The 19,230-nt window shown below is 43.4% G+C and overlaps 1 protein-coding gene and 1 long non-coding RNA gene across 2 annotated transcripts in view; one reads left to right on the forward strand and one right to left on the reverse strand.

Moving 5' to 3' along the window:
- The window catches only part of bard1 (BRCA1 associated RING domain 1), a 190,799-nt gene extending 190,435 nt beyond the window's left edge, over positions 1–364 (reverse strand). Inside the window, exon 1 of the mRNA XM_020510724.2 lies at positions 194–364. Coding sequence (XP_020366313.1) covers positions 194–279 — 86 coding nt within the window. The 5' untranslated portion in view covers positions 280–364. The remainder of the gene's footprint in view (positions 1–193) is intronic.
- A 242-nt stretch (positions 365–606) lies between these two features.
- LOC125483557 lies at positions 607–13,682 on the forward strand. The gene is made up of 3 exons (XR_007262506.1): positions 607–686; positions 12,854–13,008; positions 13,333–13,682. It is a non-coding gene; the product is annotated as an uncharacterized LOC125483557 (long non-coding RNA).
- Positions 13,683–19,230: the final 5,548 nt, after the last annotated feature.

The raw sequence follows: 19,230 nt of genomic DNA on the forward strand, positions 1-19,230 counted from the left end.
CCCCACCCCTGACCCACGGACCATTACCCCCACACCCCACCCCTGACCCACGGACCATTACCCCCACACCCCCCCCCCCAAACCATTACACCCCCACACCTCTTCCCCACAGAACACATTCTCTGCCTCCCTCTGAGCCTCAATCCCTTCCCCCGACCCCTCGCCCCAGCCAGTGTGAGCTCGGGCTGTTTACCAGGCCGAGCACTGCAGCAGCCCCTCGAGTGCGGCCAGAGCTCCCGCCGTGTGAGCCCAGCCCTGCCGGCAATCTGGCGCCGACATCCCACTCCGTCCAACCGCCGCCAACGGCTCCCAGACCCACTCGACTCGCGCCAAAACGTCAAAGCCCGGGGGCGGGGCTGGGGTATGAGACTCATTCCGGGGGCGGGGTCCTAAAAATGATTGACATTGTCGGGGTAGCGGGTGTAGACTCTCTGTGTGATTGATAGCCCGGTGCGTAGTGTGACCTGAGTGTGATAGACGGCAGGGCGAGGGGCGTGGTACCTGAATGTGATTGACAGCCTGGGGGCGGGTTTGAATATAATTGACTACACGGTGAGGGGGCGGTGCCTGATTGTGATTGACAGCTCGGGGGTGGGGGTTGAGTATGATTGACAGTCCAGGGAGGAGTCTGACAGTCCTTACGTTCGGCCGGAAGGAGCAATGATGTTGCCCGCCAACTATTATAGGTTTGAAGTTTTCACTTTTCTTACCATTCTTCAATGAACTACGGTTGTCATGAGCTATAACAAGGCTACCTTCTGACACTCATCCCTAATTACCCTTGAAAAGATGGTGGTGAGTTGCCTACTTCAACTGGTGCAATCCACCTTTTGCAGGTTCTCCCACCTTGCTATTTGGGGGTAAGTGCCAGGAATTTGACACAGTGACACACTCAGGAATGCATTTCCAGTTCAGGATAGTGTGTGGTTTGAAGGGGAGCTTGCAGGTAGTGGTGGTGTCCCCATGTATGTGCTGCCCTTGTCCTTCTCTACGGCAGAGGTCACAGTATTGGCAGGTGCTGTGGAAAGAGCCTTATCGAATGGCTATAGTGTTTCTTGTAGATGGTACACACGACTGTCACTGAGCTTCGATGGTGGAGAGAGTGAATGGTGAAGATAATGGGTGTGGAGCCAATCAAATGAGCTGCTTTTTCCTGGATGGTATCGAGCTTCTTGAGTATTGCTGTAGCTACATTCATGCAGGCAAATGGGGAGTATTCCATCACACTCCTGATGTGTGACTTGTCGATGGCAAACTGCTGTTGGGAATCAGGAGGTGAGTTAGTTACCGCAGATATCCCAGCATCTGACCTGCTCTTGAAGCCACCATATTTATATGGCTGTACCAGTTCAGTTTCTGGCCAAACGTAATCCCTCCCAAGCTGTTGATCGTGGGGGAATTCAGTGAAGGCAACACCATTGAATGTCAATGGGAGATGGCCATCGTTTGGTCCTTGTGTAGCACAAATAGTATTCACCACTTCAAAGCACAGCCTAAATATTGCCCAGGGCTTGTAGCATTGGGACTTGGAATGCTCAGCAAGCATCCCCATTTCTGACCTCATGATGGTCATTGATGAAGCTGCTGAAGATAGTTGGGCTATGGCCAGTGTTCTGGGAACTCCTGCGGGGATGACCTGGAACTGAGATGACCAACCTCCAACAACTGCAACCATCTTGTTTAGAGCTTGGTATGACTCCAGCTAATGTAAAGTTTTCCCCCTGATTCTCATTGACTGCAGTTTTGCGAGGATTCCTTGATGCAATACCTGGTCAAATGGAATGTTGATGTCAAGGGCAGTCACTCTCACCTCACCTCTGGAATTCAGCTCTTTTGTCCATGTTTGGACCAAGGCTGGTATGAGGTCAGAAGCCTAGTGGCAGAACCCAAACTGGGCGTCAGAGAGCAGCTTATTGCTGAGCTGGTGCTGCTTGATAGCACACACACACAACAAAAACAAAGTTGCTGGAAAAGCTCAGCAGGTCTGGCAGCATCTGTGAGGGGAAAAAACAGAGTTAACGTTTCGAGTCCAGTGACACTTCCTCAGAACTGACGGTGGCTGGGAAAATGTCACTTTATATGCAGAAGAAAGGGAGGGGGATGGGGTAGGGAGTAAATGATAGGATAAGAGCCTAAAGAGTGACAAGAACAGTTGGACAGACAAAGAGTTGATAACGATCAGGCTGGAAGGGTGAATAGTTGTTAATGGAGACTATTAGTGACTAACAATAAGTAGTGTGAAATGGCAGGCTATGTGGTAATGAGGCCTGGTGTGTGGGTTAGGGGGCTGGAACTTGGGAGAGTTTAGGCCCTAAAATTATTGATCTCGATATTGAGTCCGGTGGGCTGCAGGGTCCCCAAGCGGAAAATGAGGTGTTGTTCTTCCAGCTTGCGTTGAGTTTCGCTGGGAAATTTAAGCAAGCCAGGGACAGAGATGTTGGCCAGGGAGCAGGGTGGTGTGTTAAAGTGGCAGGCAACAGGTAGTTCAGGGTCTTTTTTGTGAGTAGAGCGTAGATGTTTTGCGAAATGGTCACCCAGTCTACACTTCATTTCCCCAATGTAGAGGAGACCACATTGTGAGCAGCGAATGCAGTAGACTAAATTCTGGGAAGTGCAGGTGAAGTGTTGCTTCACCTGGAAGGTATGTTTGGGCCCTTGGATACTGGGGAGGGAGGAGGTAAATGCGCAGGTGTTACACCTTCACCAGTTACAGGTGAAGGTGCCGTAGGGGTATTGGGGGGTGTTGGGAGTGTAGGAAGTATGGACCAGGGTGTCCCGGAGGGAACAGTCCCTGCGGAAAGCAGACAACGGAGGGGAAGGGAATACGTGTCTGGTGGTGGCATCTTGCTAGAGGTGCTTGATAAAACTGTTGATGACACCTTCCATTGTTTTACTGATGATCAAAAGTGGACTGATTGAGGAGTAATTGATTGGTTTTGATTTGTCTTGCTTTTTGTGTAACACAGGATCTTGTGTACTCATAAGACCAAGTAGCCTTTCTTTTATTAAATTCATAGAGTCATAGATGATTACAGCGCAGAAGGAGACCATTCAGCCCATTGTGTCCGCTCCAGTCAATAAAGTTTTTTTAACTCACTGGTGGGACGTGGCGTCACTGGCTGGCCAGTATTTATTGCCCATTACTAGTTGCCCTTAAGAAGCTGCTGGTGAGCTGCCTTCTTGAACTACTGCAGTCCACATGCTATAGGTAGATCCACAATGCTGTTATGGAGGGGATTTTGACCCAAAGACAGTAAAGGAACGGCAATATATTTCCAAGTCAGGATGGTGAATGGTTTGCATGGGAATTTGCAGCTGTTCCCATATATCTGCTACCCTTGCACTTCTGGATGGGAGTGCTCATGCGTTGGGAAGATGCTACCTGAGAATTTTTGGTGAATTTCTTTCAGTCTGACTGTACGATCTCATTTTCCAGCTTTTGGATCATAGCCTTAGAGGTTGTGCAATGCAAGTGAATATCTAAATTCTGTTTTAATGTTGTAAGAGTTTCTGAGTCTCCCCCTTTCAGACAGACAGTTTTACATTCACAGCAGCCTCTGAGGAAAGTAAACAATCTCCTCAAATCTCCTCTTAGCCTTCTGTCTCTTATCTCAAATCTATGCTCCTTGGTTATTGACCCTTTTACCAATGGAAACCATATCTTCCTATATCCCTATGTCCCTCATCATCTTATACACCTCTATCAGGTCCCCTCTCAACTTCACTGTTCCAAGGAAACAACTCCAGTCTATTCAACCTGTCCATATAGTTCAGAGCCTCTGTCTCCTCTCTAGTGCAATCACATCCTTCCAATAATGTGGTGACCAGATCTGCATTCAGTTCTCCAGTTGAGGCCTTAGCAGCACTTTATTCAGTTACAGCATAACCTCCTTGCTCTTGTATTCTGTGCTTCAATAATAAACGCCAATACTCCAATGCCTTCTTTACCACCTTATTCATCTATCCTGCTACCTACAGCGATCTGTGAATATTCACACCAAAGTCCTTCTGATCTTCAGTAATTTCTGAGGTCCTACCATTCATAATGTAATCTTTTGCCTTCCCAAGCCCATTCTCTCTCAACTTTCCAGGTTGAATTCCAGGTTTGCTACTATTCTGCCTAGCTGACCAGTCTGTTTTTATCTTCCTGCATTTTGAAGCTGTCCTCATTAATTACCAGTCGACCAATTGTCATGTAAGCTGCGAAATTCTTGACCATAACCCCTACGGTTAAGACCAGGTCATTAATGTACACCACAAACAGCAAGGCCCCCAGCAACGGGCCCTGTGGAACCCCAGTAGAAACAGATTTTCAATCACGGATATATCTCTCTACCATCATCCTCTGCTTCCTGCCTCTCAGCCAGTTTTGGATCAAAAGTGCTACTTTGCTTTAGATCCCATGGGCTTTTACTTTCTTGACCAATCTTTCATGTGGGACCTCATCAAAAGCCTTGCTAAATTCCATGTAGACATCATCAAATGCATTGCTCTCATCAACACTTCTGGTTACCACCTCAACAAATTTGTCAAACCCAACCTTCCCTTAACAGGTCCATGCCAACTAGCCCTGATTAATCCATGTCTCTCCAAGTGCTGGTATATTCTGTCCCTCAGAATTCTTTCTAAATAACCTCCCCATCACTGAGGTTAGACTGATTGGTCTGTAATTTCTTGGTCTGTCCCTCCCTTCCTTTTTTCATAATGGAACAACGTTAGCAGTTCTCCTATTGCTTCTAGGGTGCCTGATATCTCCTCTCTTGCCTCCCTCAACATCTCTACATATAGATGAATCTCATCTGGGCCTGCAAATGTATCCATTTTTAATGATTCTAAATCAGGTTGTACATCCTCTCTCTCTCTCCCTCTCTCTCTATGTTAATTTTTTCTAACTTTTCACGGTCCTCTACCCTACATTGTTGAGATTGTAGAGATTTTATGATTCTAAGTATTTATTGAGGACTTTGTCCATGTCTTATTGGAAGCATTTGAGGTTCTCCCGTCTGCTCAAGAAGACCACCCTATTTATTGTACAAGGAGAAGTCATTGGCAGATTGAATGTTGGCATCCACAGAAGAAAATAAGGCTTGAGGCCCATTGGCAAAACTTGGGAGACAGAAGATTCCCTGAGAGGAAAGCATGCGCTCAAATAATAAAATGCTCAAGTACATTTCACAGAATGTCCCAGCTGAGAGCAAACTGAAAGAAGCAGGAATCAAACAAAAGTGAAAAAGAAAAGAAGTGGGTGTGAGAAACGGAATTTTTAAGTATATCATTGTTAATAATAAATTTCTACAAGATACATGGTCTATCATTATACATCTTCCTTCCCAGCTTTGCAAGTTGGGTTGCCTCCAACACTGGCCCATGCCATGTGAACTAGGATAATATCATAAAATATTTACTTATTGAAAGAAAACATCTACTTCAGAAATAACTGGAAAAATGTACTGAATAAAATGTCAAAAATCTAGATATATTGGTGAATGCATCCTGGTTGCTAAGATTAAAGTCTTCATCGACGTCTACTTGCTGGAGTGTCATTCAAGCCTAAATGTCTCACAGTATGGTTGGAATTTTAAATACACTGCCATTCGCTTATCTCTTTGATAGCTCTGCTTGAACGACATTCCCTTCTTCAGGGTGTTCTCACATCTCACTCAATGCATTGCTTGTAAATATAAACATCCACCATGCAACTCTGTCATCCTGCATAGTAAGAAATAGTGTTCTTTCTTCATTTTGTAACAAAAGAGATTGAGGGGAAATTTGATGGATGAGTATGGGATTGGGTCGGTTTGGATAAAGTAGATAAAGCAATTCCCATTCACCGATGGTATAATGATTCGGGGTCATAAAGGTTCTGATCAAAGGGTAGGATGCAGAAATTGATGAAAGAAAGGGCCTGATTTTGTAGCAAGTGGTACTGACCTGTACGGCACTAAACTTAGTGGGCTACAGGGATAGAGAGGGGAAATGGCATTGATTGGATTGCTCTGTGGAGAACCAGCATGGGGTTATTGAGCCGAATGACCTGCTATGCCATGATGACTTTGTGACTCTGTGGTGCTAGTCAGTCTAGGTTTGAGGCAACGTGGAAACAGATCTAACGCCCTTTGCCTCAACATTGGTGGCTGTGCCTTCAGCTGTGAAAACCCTACAGTCTGGGACTCTGACCATCAACTTCTCTGCCTCTCTACCACTCAGTGCTTCCTTTAGAGACTCTCCAAGATCTACCTTTTTGACCAGGCTTTTGGGAATCTGAATTCCATCAAAAATCTGCTAGGTGTCAATTTTAGAAAATTTCAGGCCATTTTTCTCCCTGTGAGTTCCAGGAGTTCTCTCATGCAGTTCTATGCTGCTCATTTCATGATGTATGCACCACGTTTTCTACTGCACCTCTTGTGTCACCATGCATTCAGCAGTAGTGGAATTACTTGCTGGGATTTCTGCCACTGGTACCAGCTGTATACCAGGTCAATCTCTGACAGCCAAGAAAGTAGTCCTTCACAGTACCTGACAGCGGAAGGGAAATGAAGAAGAACAGCTTCACAGGGGCCAAGTGTGGCACAAGTGACTCTTCAACAGAAGCACAAACTCATATTTATAAGTGTATTGCTACTTTACCTTGTCACCACTCTCATTGCAACTGCAGCGACATGAATCAAACAACACAGGCTACCTGTCTTCTGTGCCATACCACATCAAAACTCTGTCTACCAGAGTTATTCTTTCTCCCTATAGAACGACAACTTGTTAAATGTGCATCACGTATTTGAAAATGTTCATATTTTTGGACAGCAAAAGCAAAGGCAACAAAAGCCCAAAAAGCTGCATTTGCTTCACTCAACTCACAAATATTGAAAGCGGACGTTGATCAAATTCTGTCCAGCTAGTTTCGTTTGGTACTGGTTCTGGCTGACTGGTCAACACCCTGCTGTTACTACCTGGCACAGACATATCGAAAGGATTGATCATAGAATCATAGAATCCCTAGGCTGCCTTATCATGCTGAACTTCATCTTCCAGGGGCCTGTTTATTGCTCCATGTTATCCCAGGTGGAAGAATGGGCTGCACTGTACCTATTCTTCACCTGAGTCAGGCAAAGAGAGGATGAAAGCAGAAGAGCTGAGAGTGCGGCCAGCATTGTTCCGAGGAAGCAAATGAGGACATTGAGCAAGAGAAATCAGCCTCCTGTGTTTGCTGCATTTGCTAGTGGCACATGGCATAGGTGTGAGATTGATGTAGCACAGTGCCACATCCACTCCCATTGACTGATCACTGCTGACAACCATGTCAAACCACCTGGATTTGTGTCCATGTTAAAAGGCAAGGCATGACAGAGCTGCTGTGAATGAGGTGAACAAAGCACAAAAAAAGAGAAGGCAATACATTGGCAAAGAAGGCTGTGAGCATCCAAGTGAGTAAGCTGCAATGCTGCTTACTCCAAAGCATAAGATGTGTGCAAAGTGCCCTGACAGCAGCTTTAGAATGAAAGGGTGTGCTGTACTCCAAAGTGCAGAATTGAGGTGGAAATCTATATTGTAACTGAGTCGGAGGTGTGCCATGCTGAGGCAGGCGCATGTCCAATGCCAACCTCCACTGACAAGAGGGAGGCAGGTTGTCGTGCCCAAGGAGCATACTCTGAGTTGTTGGGGCTGTTGTCCACGTTTTCCCTCCCTAACGGTATTGTGGGTCAACCTACAGCACATGGACTGCAGCGGTTCAAGAAGGCAGCTCACCACAACCTCCTTAAGGGCAACTAGGGATGGGCAATAAATGCTGGCCCAGCCAGTGACAACCCACATCCCACGAGCAAATATAAAAAGAAAGGAGGCGGCCCAGAGGAGAAAACGACAAGCTTGATCTGCCAGGTACCAGCTCTAACTTCCATGTCAGGAATTGTCACTGTCAATTTTCTTTCTGGCATGGGGAGAGCAGCAAACTGCATATGTATGATGCAAGAATGGGAATAGTGAGAGGTAAATGTTTGCAAATAGGGCGTTTCGCTGCTCACCAGCAAGATTCTCATCCCACAGATCAAAGCTTATGCAAAAAAGTCAGTCTGTTTTTCATCATTGACAATCTCATTTTCCGATCTAATCATATTTTCCCAACTGACTTGCCATTGCGCACATCATTTAGAGCCTGGGATAATTCCATGTTCTGTCTTAAAAATCTCCATGTATGGTTCAGTAACAACCTTGTTCTGATAACTCTTCTGTGAAGAGCCTAAGGAGCTGTTACAATGTGACAGGGACTCTATAAATGCAAGTTGTTATTGAGTGAGAGCTTTTCAATTGCCACCTTGTAAACTCACCAATTTAGATTTGTAGATAACAAAGTGTAGAGCTGGATGAACACAGCAGGCCAAGCAGCATCAGAGGAGCAGGAAGGCTGACGTTTTGGGCCTAGACCCTTCTTCCTTGTCGCAGGGAGAAATGCTTCTGAAGGGTCTCAATGTTCTAAATGTAGACATTGTCACGACTGGGGCCAAGTTGGGAAGGCCTGAATGTGGACTGTAGTCCATTGGGGATGATCTGGTTCCGTAGGCAGGTACTAAGAAAGTTTGAAATGATGTTTAGTGATTGTAACAAGGTCAGCCAGATGGACCTCATAGAATATGAGTTCCCTGATTGGGGCTGTTAATCTGGTTCAATCAGGGAGCTCTGGCTGACAAACAAGAACAGGAGTGTCAGAGGTTCTGTTTACTCTGAGAGCTGGCTCTGAGGTAGCCGAATCAGTGTCAAGGGCTCTCCACGTCTCAATAGATGGTGACTTGGTGACAGAAAACCAGCCTCTGTGGAGTTATTTCAATAAGCAGTCATTAAAAGGCAGTAATTTAAAATTTGTCTTAGAACCAGTTTAAATTTTCACTTGGCATCAATAATATTATCCAATTGTAATTATATCCTAACATTAAAGCTCTAATGTAAGTGCTGGTAATTTGGATGCGTTTCCTGTTTCAATTTCCCATATGGCAAGTTAAGCAAGGCCACTAAATGTGAAGCTGGAATGAGGAGTGCTTTCTGCTTAGTTATAGTTAGTAATAAAATAGCAATATTCTTATGTATTTATAATGACTGAGCCAGAAGGCCCAGAATCTGCCTGATACAGATTTATGCAGGTGCAAGTGAGGTAGCAGCTGAAGATTTGTTTAGAAACATAGTCCCTTAAGTTTCACTGGAGCAAATTGTACAAAACAGAGAACCAGTGATTACAAAAAAAAATCTGTCAAGCACTTTGTGGTTTGAATTTTAACTTTTTAAACAAAATATTCAATAGACAATTATCTTTATAAATACAGTGCTTGACGTTCTCACAGTCAATGTCAAAATGTTACAGCTCGAAGTTGAATTTTGGCATCCTGCCTGAGATAGTGGACATGTAGCTTTGCTCGTTTGCTGAGAGCCGTAATAGGCAAGATCTGCCACAAGTGCCACAGGCAAAGTGTTTACCAAGAGGGTGGTTGCAGCTTGTTATTTTCGCTGTTGGCACCAGTTTCCTAGCCAGCGGTCATCACAGTGGCACATGCCAGCCCACAGATGGTGCAGTTTTCTCTTGTTGTTAGTGTTCTCCAGGACAGGAGTGATAACCAATGTTTCAGGCCCTTGTGTCGCAGTTAGAAGCATCCTGCTGCACTTCTAGCTCAGATTACTCCCTGTACAGAAAATCCTTGGGAATGCAAACATGCCTGAGCCAGCAAAGTTGCCTGTGCTTGAAGGGTACCAACATAACTGTGGCCTTTGCCTTTGAATACCCACTGTATGGACATTCATGATTTTGAGCCTCCGCAAGATGCCCAGAATGTACCACCAGCAGCGGAGATGAAAATTGTTAAGTTTCATCTCTTGATTTCAATAATTCATCCAAGTTTCACAGCCGTTCAGCAAATTGCTGAGAACTGAAGCCTTCCAAATCATCAGCTTGGTCCCAACTGTCGGATTGATGTTATTCCGCAATTCAGGAATTGATCTATGGTCGTACAGCTTTGTTGTTCACCAGATTCCGCATCAAGAGAGGGATTGTTCATCACCGTGGACTCAAGAGAGCAGAAACTGCTGACTGCATCCACCAGGGTGTTATTTAGAATGTTCAAGGGTGGCATGGTGGCTCAGTGGTTAGAACTGCTGCCTCACAGCATCAGGAACCTGGGTTCAATTCCAGCCTTGCGTGCATTCTCCCCATGTCTGCGTGGGTTTCCTTTGTTTACTCCTGCAGTACAAAGGTGTGCCGGTTGGGTGGATTGACCATGATAAATTGCCATAGTGCCCAGGGATGTGCAGGCTAAATGGATTAGCCATGGGAAATGCAGCGTTACAGGGATGGCGGGGGGTGGTTTCAGGGAGGGGCGTTGGTTTGGGTGGGATGCTCTTCGAATGGGTGGTGTGGACTTGAAGGGTCAAGTGGTCTGATTCTATGTGACATCCTATCCTATTACCAAACTTGTCTTGATGCTTACAGTGTGAGGGAACAAGGTACAGCCATATGGGAGACAATCTATTAGTCTTCATCACTGAATTTCCATGTGAGCAGCTTGCACAGCATCACTACCACCGAGGAGTGCTCTGACTGAGACTAGCTGTATTTCTGTCTTTACTTGCAGTCTGGATGAAGTGTGGAACGTGCTGTCTGATCTAGTTTGTAGGCATTCTTCTTGTGTAACTGTGGGAAAGGCAACTTAAGGAGCACAGAGAAGAAGATGACAACAGTGTAAGGGCTAGGACACAACCCTGTTTCACTCCATTCCTCACCCTGAAACTATCAGAGATTAAATTATACGTCGTTGTCACAAAGGGAGCAGATAAGACTGAAGAGCTTTGTAGGACTGCCAATTTTCCCCCAAAACTTGTAGAAGTCTTGCCCTGCTAATGGTGTTAAATGCTTTGGTGAAAGCTATAAAAGGAACGCAAAGAGATATACCCTGTTTCCTACAAATTCTCTTGTAGCTGATGGATAAAGAAGTTTATGTCCACTGTTGATCAGCCAGCACAGAAATTGGACTGAAGTCTTTTAATTTTGACCCTAGCAAAGGCCTTCTCTGAGAGGCTAGGGAATAGGCTGCCCCTGTAGTTGCTACAATCTCCTCTGCCAGCTTTGTTCTTGTATAAGCAAATGATTTTTTTGCGTCATGGATATCCTGTGGAATGGTTCTTTCATTCTGACAGTAATGGTCATGGAAGTGTGGCATTAGATAGGACATTATGACGGGGGCTTTTCTGCTTGCTAGGCAATGAATGAGCTCAAGTGATGAGAATTCTTTATCTAACACAACCATGACAGGAAGCTGTGGGGAGCCTTTAAGGCAGACTTGGAGATGTCTGTCTGACAGGAGTACAGTTCATTGAAGCATGTTTCAAATCAAAGTTAGATAGAAAAATAAATAAATGGCATACCATTTATGCCATGTTTGGAAAGTAGAATCATTGTCTTACTCATTGTTGAATTATTCTGTAACAACTTACATTGACCTCAGGACACCCTGAACTTTTGAAGTGTAGTCACTGTGTTATTGTACAAAATGGAACAGGCAATCTCCACACAGCCAGTATCCACAGATGGCAATGTGCTGATAGTTAGTTCGGTAATACATTTTTAAGTGGGCCCGGATGAGGACATATATCAGATCACTCTATCTCTCTAACCTCCACCAACCTTACAGCACTCAGAGTAAGATGTCTGCACTCATCTAACTCTGGAGCATCCCCGATTTTAATTGTTCTGTCATTGTTGATTGTGTTTTCCTCCCAAGCACCTCGTCGCCTCTATCTCTCTACTTCACTTTCCTCATTTAAGACTCACTTTAAAACCCATGTCTTTGAACAAGCTTAGCATCATCCAGCCTAATATCTCTGTATGTGGCACTGCGTCATGTTTTATTTGGTGATGCTTCTGGGAAGCAATTTATTAAGTGAAAGGAGGTATGTAAACCTAAGTTGTTGTTACAATTGTTCCCGCCCCCATATTGTTTAAATTACTTTGTTTTCAAAAAGATGTCAACCGTAGTCTTGAACAGAGCCAATTACTGAGCCTCCACAGCCCTCAAAGATTCACAAACCTCGTCGTGAAGGAGTTTCTCCTCATCTCAGCACTAAATAATAACCCTCTTTATTCAGAGACAGTGATCCTTAGACTTAGATTCTTTTTCCAGGAGTTCCATTGTTCCAATATCAACCTTGAAAAGTCCTTTAAAGATTTTAGTCTTTCAATTCAATCATCCGACTTTCTTCTAAATCCTAACAAATATCCGGCTAGCCTAGCTTCATAGCAAGGATCAGCTCGTGAATCATGGTTATGCTCCTTCTGGGGAAGCATATCTTTCTGTAGTTCAGGAGGCAAAAACTCTACACAGTCCACTTGTGGGTTCAATAAGGCTTTTTGCATCCTTCTACTAGTTTAATTTTTGCACACCCCTCCCCCACCATCTCTGGAATATCAGTGAGGTTGGAAGTGCTACACTCATCTCCTTCATCTAAGTGCATTGAGGTCTGCACATTAAATGTCATGTTTATGTTGCAAAAGAGAAATGACCCCGCTCTGTTCATTGATAATCTCTGTGATGTTACTGTAATTGATAGTCATGCAGTGTTTCGAGTACATTGTATCAAAGGGTCTTTAAGATCCTCTTCCACATATCAATCAGTTCCAGTTTGCCAATTAACCTCAGAAGTTAGTTGATGATGCTCTTCTGATCTTTGTCCACTTGATTCAGTAGCACACGAATGGATTAGGCAATTATGCTCACACTGCCTCTGTTGATTTCTTTTCAGCTTTTAATACTATACAGCCATTCAAGATTATTGAGAAATTGAAAAACATTGATGTTAATCTTACTCTCTTATTTTGGATTAGTGATTTCCTTTGCAATAGGATCCAATGGATTCACTCAGAGCTCATGTCGATGAATATTGCATCACCTCAGGACTGGGAAGTTTCGCCTTTGCTTTTCATCCTGTATATTAAGAACTGTCGATCAGAGCGTGGTGACGTAACAAAGTATGCTCATGGTACGTTATTTGTGGGCCTCCTTTAGGAATGACAAAGTGAGCTATAGGAACTCAGTGGGGAATTTCACTAAATAGTACAAGGACAACAAGACCATGGAACTGGTTGTAAACTTTAGGATAAATCTCAGTTTGTGATGTCACTGATGATTAATGATGTACACGTAAAAGTAATCACCAGCCAGAGGTATCTAACTTTCAAAGTAGATGTGAAGTTAAATTGGGGAAAAAGGTATGGTAGCCAAGGAATTATACTATCTCAGGAAGTTAAAGTTCTTTCAAGTAGATCGACAATTATGAAATATTAACTCTGATTTCTCTCCACAGATTCTGCCAGACCTGCTGAGCTTCTCAGCAATTTCTATTTTTGTCTATGAAATGTTTCCCTATGGCTGTAGCTGAAAGTGTTACCCTTTGGGATATCTCCCCTGGTACTGTTGTGTTTGTAGAGGAGACTTTGCAAGTGTACAGAGACTATTGAAGGAAGAGGTTTTGATGATTCTCGATGAAATCTATTTTTAAAGAATCTTGTCAAAAAACCGGTATTGTGAACAGTGGGAATTGCCCATTGTCTCAGTATAACTGCTGGATGCGCTGAGGGAAAAAGATCTCTTAGATATGGGACAAACTGATTCTTCATTTGTTCATGCCTCTATATTAAAAAACTTTCAACAGGAGCTGTTGAATGATTTGATGAATGAATGACGATACGCACCTCGTGGTGAGACTAATCTTTCCCCCTTTTTGCCTTTTCCTATCTGCATTCCTTGTCAATTTTGTTGTTTTACTAGCTCAATGACTGATTAATTTAATATGCTGGAACAATTTTAACCATATCTAATTAAAGTCAGACTCTTGTAATTTTTAAAAATTAATTTGCATGTAATTTTTAAAATCAATAATGCACCCAAAATGACTTCCCACCAGACATTAAATTGAATTTGATTTTTTCTTTCTTCCTGATCTGATTTTTAAAAAATTGATTTGAAGTTGTTAGTATAGATTATAAATAACAGCAGCACAAGGTCTGGTTGGGATGTTCCTTGGAAGGTTGGTGCAGTCTTGATGGGCCAAATGGCCTCTTTCTTCATTGTAGGGATTCGACCATTCTATCGATTGATCCTTGTAATATTGTTACAACCAGACCCCAGGTGAGGTTCTGGTTCCAGACAGGATACCCCCAAACTGTTAAGCTCCCATGTAGAATCCCTACAATGTGGAAGCAGGCCATCTGACCCATCAAGTGACACCAAGCCTCCAAAGAGCATCTCATCTGGACTCACCAGCTTACCCTATAACCGTGCATTTACCATGCACCAACACACCCACCCCTGGACATGATGGGCAATTTAGCACAGCCAATCCACCTAACCTGCATATCTTTGGACTGTGAGAAGAAACTGGAGCACCCGGACCCACACAGACAGTCACCTGAGGATGGAATCGAACCCAGGTCCCTGGTACTGTGAGGCAGCAGTTCTAACCACTGAGCCACCCAGAGTAAGGAAGGATGAACTGGCATCCCTTCTTCATTCACCCACCCCCTTAGTTGGTTGTAACAAGGTTAATTTGAAAAAAGACCCCTTCTCTCTTGGATATCTTTCTTCCAGACCTAAATGAACTTATGTTTTAAAAGGAGCCAATTTAACCAGGCTTTTCTGGATTAACAAAAAGAGTGAGTTAATTAATTACAAAATGTGAAAAGAAGTAGCAACACAGTACACATACAAACATATTAGAAATAAGAGGTGAATCCAAAGAGTGAAAAATTAAAAGATATATACAGATCAGTCTGAATTGTTTGTGAAGAGTGGACAATTAGACATTGTGATCGTTGCTGTGGAGATTTCTAGTTTTGTTGCTATTGCAAGTTGAACAGTTAATTTTTGAGATCCTTGACTTTATGGGTTAACTAAAGTTTCCTCATCCTGATTCCTTTTTTAACTGGTTTGCAGCACTCAGAGTGAGAGACAGTCGTCTTTTACCTGCAACACAGTCTTTTGCTTTGACTTCAAATCACACTAGTACTCAAACACAGACAGGAATACACAGAGCATTCAGTCCCACTAGTCCACATCTGTAGAGTTGAAACTAGCTTTGTAACCCCTGCTTTTGTGCATTATTCAAAGGGAAAATCACAAAATGTGTCTGGATTTTTGGGACAGAATCTGCAGGGATGGGGTAGCTTTTAGCAGAAGGCCCTTGTTACCTTTGTAGTCACAAGAGATCACAATTCTATCTCATTGATAACACAGTGTGGAACTGGATGAATACAGCAGGCCAGGCAGCAGGAAAGTTGACGTTTCAGGTCTGAAGAAGGGTCCTGACCCGAAACGTCAACTTTCCTGCTCCCCTGATGCTGCCTGGCCTGCTGTGTTCCTCCAGCTCCACGCTGTGTTATTTCTGACTCCAGCATCGGCAGTTCTTGCTACCTCTATCTGATTGAAGCTTCTTTGACATCTTTAGGTGTTACATGTGCAACATTCCATGGGCTTCACATAGGACTTTGCCAGACAGTCACTGAATTGAAATCTGCACTATAGACCTGTGAGTCTGACATCAGTGGTAGGTAAGTTATGTCAGGTGATTGTGAAAGATAGGATTTACATGCATTTGGAAAGGCAAGGAATGATTAGGAATAGTCAGCATGGTTTTGTGTGAGGGAAATTATGTCTCACAAACTTGATTGAGTTTTTTGAGAAGTAGCCAAAAAGATTGATAAGGATAGAGCAGTACACATTGTTCGCTTGAATTTTAATAAAGCCTTTGATATGTTTCCACATGATGGAATAATTAGTAAAGTTAAATCACACGGGATTCAGGGTGAGATTGCTTAATGGATACAAAATTGGCTTACAGTAGGAGACATGAGGATGTTGGTGGAGGGTTGTTTTTCAGACTGGAGGCCTGTGACCAGCGATATTCCACAGGGATCGGTACTGGGTGCACTTTTGTTTGTTATTTATATAAATTAGTTGGATGAGAATACAGGAAACATGGTTACTAAGATTGAGGATGACACCAAAATTGGTGGTATAGTAAACAGTGTAGCGGGTTATCTAAGATTACGAAGAGATCTTGATTAATTGGGTCAATGGGCTGAGGAGTAGCAGATGGAGTTTCATTTGGATAAATGCGAGGTATTGCATTTTGGTAAGACAAATGAGCACAGAACGTATGGGGCCCGGGTAGTGTGGTAGAACAGAGAGATCTAAGGGTTCAAATGCATAATTCTTTGAAATTTGCATCACAGGTAGACAGGGTGGTTAAGAAGGCATTTGACGCACTTGCCTTCATTGCTCAGACTTTTGAGTATTGGAGTTGGGACGTCATGTTGAGGTTGAGCAGGACATTGGTGAGGCCTCTTCTGGCAGTTTTGGTCGACCTCTTGCGGGAAGGAACTTATTAAACTGGACAGGGTTCAGAAAAGATTTACCAGGATGTTGCCAGAAATGGAGGGTTTGAGTTATAAAAATAGGCTGGGATTTTTTTCACTGTAGCATAGGAGGTTGAGAGGTGACTTTATCAAGGTTTATAAAATCATAATGGGCATAGATAAGGTGAATTGCAAAGGTCTTTTCCCAAATGTTCAAAACCAGGGGACGTGTTTTTGAGGTGAGAGGAGAAAAGTTTAAAAAGGACACGAGGGGCAACTTTTTTACACAGAGAGTAGTTGGTGTGTGGAATGAACTGCCAGAAGAAGTGGTCGTTATAAGGTCACCCCTCACGCTCCTATGCTCCAGTGAAAAAAGTCCCAGCCTCTCCTTATAATACAAACCCTCCAGTCCCGGCAACGTCCTGGCAAATCGTTTCTGAACTCTCTCCAATTTAATAATATCCTACCTATAGCTGTGCAGATGGAACTGTACACAGTACTTCAAAAGTGGCCTCACCAATGAGTAATTTAAGTTTGATAACGGTATGCTTTTCTGGGCAAATGCTTTGTGCTGCTCCCTCCAAGGATACCTGTGCTGAGCTAGTGCTGGAGGATACTCCATTGGAAGGTCACTCAGGAAAATTGGGGGGGGAGGTGAGTACATTTATTTTTGTGTCTGGTCACAATCTGATCCCTTCCCTCTTAAAAGACAATGTGACTATTTTAGTACGGGAGAGGTCTGCCACGCTCAGAACATTCCACCCAAGGTTTCTGATCCCTACCTTTATTTCTCCTTACCCATGCCTGAATTCGCGCATCATCTCGTCAATGAAACAAAAGAACAATTTTCTGAACTGCAAGTTCTCACAGCATTGAGATTCCGTGCAAGTACCTTCTTCCAGCTACCTATGAGCAATGTCAAAGGGCAATGTCAATGTCACTTTCACTCAGATGCCAAATCAGCATAAAAACCTAATGCTTGTGTATTCACTCACCTGGATGATTTTATGTATCAGCTTAGACACAGTGCAACATGCAACCACGTTAACAAGAATTTTGTTCAATCATTTCCAGTAGTTAAGTTTTCTTTTGTGATAATTAGACTCGCATCCAAATGCAGGATTCTATCCAACCTACATTCTAAAACAAACACTTGCATTTATATAGCAACTTTTAAAGGGAAACGTCCTTTCCAGGTGTATGTGGAGGGGATGTTTCACCCTGTGTGAGAATCCAGAATTAGGGGTTTATAATTTTAAAATAAGGAGTCACCTATTTAATACGGAGATGAGAGTGGGAACCTTGTTTTTCTCTCAGAGGGTTTGGAATTCCATTCCTCAAAAGGCAGTGGATGCAGAACCTTTAAATATTTTTAAGGCAGATGTAGATAGATTCTTAATTACTAAGGGGATGAAAGATCACCTGGGGTATGCAGGAATGTAGAGTTGAGATTAAAATTAGATCAGCCATGATCTTATTGAATGGCAGGGCAGGCTCAAATGGCCAAGTGGCTTACTCTTGTTCCTTGTTCATATTTTTAACAAAGTCAGATATCCCAAGTAGTTCACAGGTGAGTTATCAGACAAAATCTGAAGCAGGAATTTGTCATGTGAGGTGATATTAGAGCAGGTAAACAGAAACATAAGAACAGGAACAGGCCCTTCGGCCCACCAAGACTGTGCCGATTCCTAATCCCTATTTAGACCAGCTACTTGTTGCCCATGTGTCATTTCTATTCCTCTATTTGCCTCCCATTCATGTGTCTATCAAGATCTGCCTTAAAAGGTGTTAATGTGCCTGCTTCCACCACATCCACTGGCAGTGTGTTCCAGGCACCCACTGCCCTCTGTATGAAAAATATCCCCCTCTCACCTTGAAACTGTGCACACTTGAAGTTGACTTTTCCACTCTGGGGAAAAAAAACTCTCTGACTATCCACTCTATCTATGCCTCTCATAATTTTGTAGACTTCTATCAGGTTGCTCCTCAGCCTCTGACTTTCCAGTGAAAACAATCTGAGCTTATCCAATCCCTCCTCATACCTAAAAACCTCCAGACCAGGCAACATCCTGATAAACTTGCAGCCTCTCCAAAACATATGGTCGAAGGAGTCTTGAAAAGGAAGAGAGACTTGAGGAGGTGCAGAGGTTTGGAGGGGAATCTAAGAGCTTTATGCTTTGGCAGCTGGAGGCAGAGCAGTGAACGGAGGAGCCATGCAGACATCTCAGGGGATTGTAGATGCAAAATACTGTGGATGCTGGATATACAAAATGAAAACAAGGGAATGCAGCAAATAGCAGGTCTGAGGGTCGGATCAATGACCTGTCATCAATACTGAAAGCAAGTACAAATTGACAGGGTTAAAATAAGCAGCGAGACAGGGATTGTGACAGCTCAGAGGCAAAAGCAAAAGGAATGTGTGTGAGTGGTATGGAAGGCAGAAGAGGTTAAATGACAAATGGTGGAGACAAAATGAGATGGTGATGGGCCTTTTAAAACAAAAACAAATATGGCTGTAGAAATGGGTAATTGGGAAAGCAGGCAATGGTTCTGGCCTGAAATTGTTGAGCTCAACGTTGAGGTTAGAAAGCTGTAAAGCACCTCATCAAAGGTTAGGTGCCATTCTTCAAACTTCATGTTCAGCTTCATTGAAATAGAATAGAAGGCTGAGGAGAGAGATGGGGGAAAAGGGTTTAAATGACAAGCAACTGGAAGCTCAGGATTGAGCTTGTGGCTGAACAGAGGTATTGCTAAAGCAATCCCCAATTTTCTTTTTGTGTCCCAGGGTGTAGAGGAGATCATATCGTGAGCAGTGAATGCAATATATTAATTTGAAAAGAGTACAAATG

The sequence above is a fragment of the Rhincodon typus genome, chromosome 7, assembly GCF_021869965.1.
Source record: "Rhincodon typus isolate 14 chromosome 7, sRhiTyp1.1, whole genome shotgun sequence".
Classification (NCBI taxonomy): domain Eukaryota; kingdom Metazoa; phylum Chordata; class Chondrichthyes; order Orectolobiformes; family Rhincodontidae; genus Rhincodon; species Rhincodon typus.